At 38.2% G+C, this 9,173-nt stretch overlaps 1 protein-coding gene across 1 annotated transcript; it reads right to left on the bottom strand.

The window, feature by feature from the left end:
• Nucleotides 1-3,891: 3,891 nt before the first annotated feature.
• On the bottom strand, nucleotides 3,892-5,229 carry LOC149539832 (uncharacterized). Its single transcript, XM_089802626.1, has 2 exons — nucleotides 4,413-5,229; nucleotides 3,892-4,268 (listed from the first exon to the last, which is right to left on the bottom strand). The coding sequence occupies exons 1-2, from the start codon at nucleotides 5,227-5,229 to the stop codon at nucleotides 3,892-3,894; spliced, it is 1,194 nt and encodes a 397-aa protein (XP_089658752.1).
• Between the last annotated feature and the right edge of the window lie 3,944 nt (nucleotides 5,230-9,173).

Genomic DNA, 9,173 nt, shown 5'->3' with positions numbered 1-9,173 from the left:
TCCTTCGCTCGGTTCGGCCTTTCGTTGTTGCACAACTTGCCACTGGTAACACCTTCATTCGCTTCCAGCCACTTTCTTTTCCTTGCCTCCAGCTAGGGCCAAACTGAGATTCTAACCCTTTCAACTGCTATCATTCAGAGGCGACACAAAAAGGATATGGCCTCTGTCACCAAAAAAAATGTCTCCAAAAAGACACCTCCAAGTTTTACCTCCGCACTTTGCTGGCTCTCCTATCCGACCGCCGCTTCCTTGGCACTGTCACATTGAAGGGCTCGTTTCGATTCTGCACCTTGCCCTCCATTATTGCATTTTTTAGGGCATTCCATGCTGCACGGCGCTCATTCACATAAGCCTCTTTCTCCTTAAATCCCCGCGGCCAGTTCACAAAAGGCACGATCCCTTTCTCCCTGCCTTCCTCCTCCTCTGCATAATCCTCCGAGAAATTGAAAGCCCAGCCCGGATGTGCCCACTCCAACCAGTCTTCCATGTTTGGGATTAACTCTTCCTCAAAAAATTCCTTCATAACCCATTCCACTACCCTTTCATGTTCTCCAACTTCCAAGCCCCAGGCCATTATCATCGCAGCTATATCCACTTGCACTTTCCAATGGTGCTCCGAATCCTGAAAAAGGGGTCCCAATGTGTCTTGCAACGCCTCCACCACTGCCGGCGATGCGCACTTCACCATCTTCTTCAGCCTATGGTTTGCAACTCTCCTGTATAATGCCTTCTGTTGTCGCGCCGTCTTGAATGTGAAGGTTGGCTCCATCTCTGCAATTCCTCTTACCTTCTTCAATTGCTATCTCCCTTCAAATTTTCTTCTAAGAAATGACCTTTGCCGTGCCTTTTTTAAAGACATTTCAAATCTTTTGAATCATTATTATTTCCTGCGAGCCTTTCGCTTAAAAGATTTCGCACGCTTCGCAGGATTTATCGGACGGCTGAGACTTCTATTACTTAATTTCTGACAGTCCGCTATTATTACATTCAATTTAGGATGTTAAAAAGTGTGCCTTTTGAGTTAAATTTTTCAATCCTTAATTTTCCCTCATTCATTGATAGAGCCCATTTTGAAAGCATGTCGGCCTCTTGATTGCCTTCTCTTTTTATGTGTGTTATTTTGAAATCTTCAAAGTTATTCAATTCCTGCTCTATAATATTGATAATTGGTTGTAGATGCCATGCCGTTGCGTTCAATTTAGATATTGCCTGCACTGTGATCAAAGAATCACCTTCTAGATGTAATTTTTTAATTCCTTCCTTTCTAGCTATTTGAACTGCAAATAATGCTGCTTGGCATTCTGCTATGTTATTCGTTCCATTTGGGAGTTTTTTCGCTCCTGCTAATAATAGGTGCCCTCTGTCATCTTTAAAAACAACCCCAATTCCTGAATCCCCTGGATTGCCTTTTGCTGCTCCATCAAAATTCACTTTGATCCATCCTTCCTGTGGTGTAACCCATTCTACTGGCTTCTTCTTTGTTTTGCTTCTGCTTGTTACCAAAGCTCCTGAGGGTGATTTAAATCTTATCCCCGACCATGTATTCTGTATTTGTCTATCCTCTCGGGTGAATGGAATTTTCATAGCTTGTTTCCTTGTGGCTGACACACTGACTGTTTCTTCTATTGCATTAATGATTCTGCTTATGCACCTCCTCAGACTTTCTTTTTCTCCTCTAAAGATTCTCCTATTTCTCTCCTTCCACAATTCCCATATTATCAGAGATGGTGCTACTATCCAAATACTTGATAGGGTTGATTTCTCAACTATCCTTGGCCATCCATCCAAAGCTTCCTTTAGCGTTTGTGCTCTTGGCCCTTGCCATCTTAGTTTGAATTGAATTGTGTCCCAGCATTTATTAGCATATTGACATTGAATTAAAAGATGGTCAATGGTTTCCTCTTGTTTCTCACATAGAGGACATCTGGATGGACCATTTATCCCTATCTTTCTTAGTCTTTCAGCTGTTAGAATTCTTCCTTTGTATGCTAACCAGGTAAAGGCCCCAGCTTTAGGCATTGTGTCCTTATTCCAACATAAGTCTCTTGAGAGGAAACTTTCCCTTCCTGTCTCGGCTAATAGATTGTAGCCTATTTTAACTGAGTATTTACCTGATACTGAGCCACACCAAATTACTTTGTCCTTCTTCTTTGTTAGCATCACATTCCTGTTCTTAAAGATTTGTTTCATTTGCTCTTTCTGTTCCTCTGTCAGTTCCTCCCTCGATACATCCTTCCAACACCACTCCCTTCCTACAGGACCCACCTTCTCAGTCATGTAATCTTTTACTGTATTACCCCATCTTTCTTTAAAAAAGGACTTCAGTTCATTGTCCCTTATATTATCCCCTAGCACTTCCAAACCATTCCACGAATCTTCCCAAAATTTTGCTGACTCCCCATCCCCTATCTGCCACGTTATGTGCTTAATTATCACCTCTCTACAAGACACCATAAAGTTCCATATGGCTGATCCTTTTGGAGGATTTCGGATTGTTAAAATTCTGTTGTTATCCATATTGTCTAAATATTTCCCTTTTAAAATTCTTACCCAGTAGAGGTGTGGATTTTCATAGACTGCCCAGACCAGTTTAGCTCCTAGTGCTTTATTCATACAACTCCAATCCCTCAGACCAGCTCCTCCTTCCGCTTTGGGTCTACATATTTTTTCCCAAGCCAACAATGGGATCTTATTCTCTTCATTGGCACCATTCCAAAAAAACTTCCTCATTTTGCTTTCCAAAGTTCTAATAACCTTCTTTGGAATTTCTAGACACATCATTGCAAAAACCGACATTGCTGTTATCACTACTTGAAGCATAAGTATTTTGCCTGCCAAAGTCATCCATTTGCCCCTCCATCCTTCCATTTTCTTTTGGCAGTTTTCTATAAGCTTGTCCCATAAGTCTGCCTTATTTCTTCCTGCGAAAAAAGGAATGCCTAGATATTTGTTTGGCATTAACCCCAACTTGATGTCCAATATGCGACTGATCCTAAATCTCACATTATAGGGAGTATTGAAGAAAACATTTTTTGACTTTTTCCAATTAATAAACTACCCCGAGACTTTCCCATAGAGCTCTAAAGTATGCTTCATCCCTCTGGCTTCTTCTACACTGGCTTCTCCCCCTAAAAAAGTGTCATCTACAAATTGCATATGTGTGAGGGATTCAACTATTTCTGTGATTTGAATGCCTTTCCATGCCCCTTGCTCCCTTTGCTTTTGGATCAGCCTTCCTAGCACCTCTGCCATTATTATGAAAAGGAAAGGCGACAGAGGATCTCCTTGCCTTATTCCTTTTTCCTGTTCAAAAAAACCTTGAGGGCTTCCGTTTACCAATACAGAAAACCTGGGTGTTTGAATACAACTTTTCACCCATTGTATCCATTCCTTACTAAACCCAAATCGGCCTAGCACTTCCAACATAAAGCTTCTATCAACCGCATCATATGCTTTCCTTATGTCTAGTTTTACCATCATGTTTTGAGATTTTGAAGCTCGGATGGTGTGCACAACTTCATGTGCCACAACTACCCCTTCAAAAATCGAATGCCCTGGGAGAAACCCACTCTGCTCTTTTGAGATAATAGAGTTCAAAACTAGTTTGAGCCGATTTGCCATCACCTTTGATATGAGCTTATATACTGTATTACATAGTGAAATGGGTCTAAAATCTTCAAAGGTTTGTTGTGTTTCCCTTTTTGGCACCAGTGCTATAAAGGTGTTATTAAAATCTTTAAGAATGAAACCTCCTTTTCTCGACTCCTCCACTACTTCCCACAAGTCTTTCAAGAATATGCAGCTTAATTTCTGAAAAAACAAAGCTGGAAAACCATCCGGTCTTGGGGCTTTGTCCCCTCCTAAACCCTTTAAAGCTTGAGAGACTTCAAATTATGAAATTGGATCCATTAGAGCCCTGTTTTGTTCCCCAGTTATTACTGTCGGAATAACACTCAGCACCGCTCCCACCTCAGCATTGTCCCTTACTGGCACCTGACCCTTGTTTGAGAAGAAATTTATAGCCTCCTGATTTATTTCTTCACTTTCTGTCTTTAAGATTCCATTCATATCTTTTATTTCAAAGATTTTATTTGTTGCCCGCCTTACTTTTACCGAGTTATGGAAAAAGTTAGTGTTCCTGTCCCCATCTTGTAGCCATGTTTCTCTAGATTTCTGACGCCAAAAAATTTCCTCTTTGTTTAAGCATTCCTCCAACTCCTTTTTGAGCCCTTTTTCCAGTTTGAAATCCTCCTCAAACATTCCACTTTCTATGACTTTGAGACTTAAAGACTTTAACTTCTCTTCTATATCCTTTTTCTTATCAAAGATATTACCAAAGTGTTCCCTATTCTAGATTTTTAATTGCTCTTTTAGAAATTGCAACTTTTTAAAGAAAATGAAAGCTTTGTTACCTTTCCTTGTCGGAGCCTTTTTCCACCACTCCGCAATCTGGTCTGAGAAACCCTCTGCCTTCAGCCACATTGCTTCAAATTTAAAGGGACATCTGTCTGGAGTTTTTTCATCCTGAAATCGCAGAAAAATGGGAAAGTGATCTGAACCCTGGTAAGGTAGAATTTCCGCATCACATGACCAATTGGCTTCAGCCCAATTCCCTGCCACTAGAAACCTATCCAACTTTTCTGCTATATGCACAAAACCTTCCCTACAGTTTGTCCATGTGAAGTCACCTTTTTTGAAATTAATATTAACTAATCCATTGTCGTTTACAAAATTACTGAAATCTTTTTGACTCTTAGAAAGCCATCCTTTGCCTCCCTTTTTGTCTTCCGGATTTAGAATAGCATTAAAATCCCCCCCCAAAATTGTTACCTCATTTGGAAACTCCTGCACTTTTTCAGCTATTTTTCCCCATAACTCTTTCTTCTCAACATTTTTATTTGGTCCATACACATTTATCACCATAAATGACCAATGTAGATTTTTAACATAGACTTTAGCCCATTGCCAATTTGCATTTAACTTAGACTCCGAAACTGTGATTGTTTCAGGCTTCCAAAGTATCGCCATACCACCTGAAGCTCCCTGAGCCCCCGACAGCAAACATTCCCATCTTCTAAATTTACTTTTAAAACTAGAGAAATCTTCTTCTTTTATCTTTGTTTCTTGGAGAAAAACTAAATTTGGCTTCGCTTGATCAAGACACCTTTTGATCAAACGAATTTTGTTAGGGGCATTGCAGCCCCTGACATTCCATGATAAGGTTTTCATGGCTCCCGGGAAAAGGCCAAGCCTTTTCCCGATCTCAAGATTTTTGTTTGGCTTGCATCTTTGCCCGCCATTACCAGCTTAACTTTCACTGGTTTTGGTCCTCGTTTTTTTTTACTCCCAACATTCGGTTTCTGCTTTTTGGAGCTTGTTAGCTCTAAAGATCTATCTTCCTGTATTCCTGGCCTATCTGATAACCCTAGGTCATTTAATAGGTCCTCTTCTAAGGGTAAACCCATTTCCTCCATTCCACTACTACTGTCCAAGGCTTCCTCAGAGGAATCACTTAGATTTCTTTCCGGGGAGACTTCATTGTCTTTAAAAATTGTTTCCCCATTACCTTCTAGAGCCTTACTTCTCGGAGTTTCACATTCTCCATTCTCTCCTCCTTCTTGGGATTCCATTTCTTGTTTACTTGATTCTCCTATTCTTGCACTACACCTTCTAAGGTTTATTGGATTGTCATTCATCCCTTGCTGGTCACCATCCGTACCCTGAGAGTTTCTCTGCACCTCCATTTCCCTTTGATCACATTCTGCTTCCCATGGAGTCTCCAATACTCTTTGGGTGGAGTTCTCTGTGGTCCTTTTAAACCCTTCCCCCTCCTCACTTTTCTGCACCTCTCTTCCCTCTGACTGCACTGGATGATCCTGAATTTCTTCCTCAATGTTTGTGGGTGTTAGGTCCTTTGGGTTTTGTGTCTGAGGCTTCTGTCCCTCGCCCATCTCTAAGAAATCTAGGATTTCGTCATCCTCCAAACCTTTCCTTCTCCTACTACTGATATTCCAAGATTCCTCTTCTGGGTTTTTTTTTTTATTTCCTCTCCTTCCCATATCTCTATCTGTTGTTTTCAAACCCCGTATTCCGTACTTAGGTTTACATAGTCCGGGCATGGATTCCCTTCCTTTAACATGATCAGTAGCCTTGGATGAGAGGATGAGTCCACTTTATTTAGGACCACTTCTGACCTGACAAGTTCTCCTATTGTGTTCCCAATTTCTTCCAACACCTTTTCTCCCCAGCATTCTACTGGTAAGTTGTGAAGATTGATCCAGGTGGGGAAAGACTTCACCTTCTCTTTGTTTGGATCAAAGTTTGGTGCCCATTCCTTTAAAATAATACCCTTACCTTCGAGAAGATAGGGACCCTTTTTCAGAATGTCATCTTTATCTGCTCTGCTTGGTGCTATTCCCAGATAGAAACCATTTGCTAGGGTTTTGAATCTACATTCTACCCCCCATAGAGATCGGCTCCCCCGCCTTATAATAGAAACTGACGGCCATGGCCCTAACCACTTAAAGAAAAATGCTTTCTCTTTCATTTCATTAATCGATTCTAACCAGTTTTCATTACTAATACGGATTATGGACATTACCTCATAGGTGGCATTGTCCTCTTTACTTTGAGAGCCCTCCTTCACTGCTTCTTTCTCCCCCATGGCCATTTCCTCTTGTTGCTTCGGCCTGTAGAACTTATGGGCAATTCTGGAATAGTCAAACTTATCAAAATTTCTGTACCCCCAAGCATTTCTGTTCCCTTTCTTGCTCCTGTCCCAGTTCTTTGCTTCCGCCTGTCTCCTCTGTGGTGGAAAAAACTGACACTCATTTTGGTAGTAGGGTTTTTTATTATGCCCCCCATTCCACCTATACCGGTTCATTGGCCATCGTCTATTGATCTTCTCATCATATGCCCTTCCTTCATGGCATTTGAACCTAGGGTTCCATTCTGTGAAATGCTGGTGTACTCGCCTGTCTGTTGCAGGTGACCGTTGCCCCCAGCGTTCAAAACGCGGTCGCCCCTGCACTCGCTCCCCCATCCTGAGATGTCCGTACATGTTTTCATTATTGAAAATAACTAACACTTCTTTATTCCCTTATACTTTAAACTAGATTAACAAATCTAACTAAACTCATATATTTTCTCAAAAAACCAACAGTAAATCCCATGCATGTTTCGTCCTAATATTTTTCCATTATTAATTAACACCCTTTACCTATTCTAGAAGTGCTAAAATTCACCCCTCCTACAATTTCGGGTTTCCAACATGGCTAAAGATTATGAAAATATTGCAAATATAATTCATTTTCTAAGGACTACTCTCATTGAGTGTAAAATTTTATCCCTTCCTTTCTTTTCTACGGTGGCATGGTCAAACTATTGACATTTGAATTAATAAATTAAGTACCATGCATACATAAGGGAGAGTAATGGAGGACTAGTAGTTGATCAAATATTGGTAGTTGTGAGAGTTGTTATGATTCTTTGATTCTATTATTGTATCAATACATTCTATTGATTGAACAAGAAAATATTGACTTTTATGTATTTACTTATCAATAGTTAAGAGACATTAACTCATTACAAATTTATATTTCATATATAACTGATTTACTAAATTTGATACAAGTTTTGGACAATGTACATTATTGATATACTTAAAATCAAACAATATAAAATGTTAGTTTTCAAAAATAAAATTGCTCTTTACGCAATAAAAAGAGACAAGTACAAAATATTATATTTAAATTCGTTCACTTTTATAGAAAAAAAGCCCAAACACATGGACGAGACAAATCTCATGACTTGGTTCATAAGTTTTAACTATTGTGCCCTTGTGTAACTTCCAATACCATTACAAATATAATTATATAAACATTCCTTATATAGTCATCCAAATTTTGACAATTTTGTATAATAAATGTTGAACTTAAGAGTCTTCGATAAGCAAACCTGGAGTCTATAACAAGCTAATTGGAGTACCAATATGCTAAATATGGAGCAGTGTTAGCTCATCAATCCATTCAAACAATAAATGCAACACAATTAAAATTTTCCTCATTCACATCAAACAATTACTGCAACACAGCTCAAATTTAACTCATTTAAACCACTATACCAATTAACAACCAATCAAAATGCAGTCTGAGAATGCCATGGATCAACCAATTTCCAAAATCTAAATCATAATACAAATTTTGAGAAAAAAGCCATAGATGAAAGCAATTTACAAAATTCAAATTGAAATTCTTGGAGGGAAAAAATCTATTAATATGGCATATGATGAAAGAAATATTTTACAATTGTAATAACAATCTCTGCGAGCACAAAATACTTGCATTAACATTCTCTGTGAGCACACAATACTTGTATTAACACCATATGATGAAAGAAATATTTTACAATTGTAATTACAATCTCTGTGAGCACACAATACTTGCATTAACATTCTCTGTGAGCACATAATACTTGTATTAACACTCTTTGTCAAGATTTTTTGTGAGCATATAATACTTGTATTAACAGTTTGTGTCAGTATTCTCTGTGAGCACAAAATACTTGTATTAACATTTCTTGTAAGCATTCTCTATGAGCTTATTCTAGAATATCCGACTTAGAATATCTAGAGGGACTGCATAGAAGAGAATAAAAATTATCAGAGAAGCTGCATAAAAGAGAATATGTGAGTACTTAACATATCAGAGGGCTTTAGTTAACCATCAAAGTATTTTACCAAAAACTCAAACCAGTTTTACAATGTTGTTCACAGATCAATTTTACAATGTTGTAGTTACTGAATAAAGTAGTTTATAATCCAAATACTATATACAATGTGTCACAATTAATAATATAAATATGTTATAATCCATATAGTATGCTGTTATCTTTGAGAACATAATCTATTCTATAAATTTGTTCTAATCCATATAGTATACTATTATTTCTGAGAATAAAATCAGTCAATAACAACATACTAGTGATATTGTTGCTATGAATGTTGTTCCTCTCAAAAGTGTTGTCAATAACAACAAATGCTATTATTGCTACTAAAATATTGTTTCTCCGAAAAATAACAACATACCATATAAATTATGCTATAATCCATTTTCTATATCTATTGAAATCTATATAGTACATTATTTTATGAGAAAAAAATGATAGCAAACTAC

The sequence above is a fragment of the Cupressus sempervirens genome, chromosome 9 (genome assembly GCF_028749045.1).
Source record: "Cupressus sempervirens isolate cs-2001-9-10 chromosome 9, ASM2874904v1, whole genome shotgun sequence".
In the NCBI taxonomy this organism is placed as follows: domain Eukaryota; kingdom Viridiplantae; phylum Streptophyta; class Pinopsida; order Cupressales; family Cupressaceae; genus Cupressus; species Cupressus sempervirens.
Note: the sequence above shows the minus strand (reverse complement) of the source record. Positions and strands in the feature narration are given on the sequence as shown.

Bases quoted from the DNA above. Each gene is read 5' to 3' on its own strand.
- LOC149539832 (XM_089802626.1), bottom strand. From the start codon at position 5,229: ATGAAAACCTTATCATGGAATGTCAGGGGCTGCAATGCCCCTAACAAA. The intron at 4,269-4,412 runs GTAACAAAGCTT...TCAAAGTCATAG, and splicing joins AAAGGCTCCGACAAGGAAAG to AAAGTGGAATGTTTGAGGAG.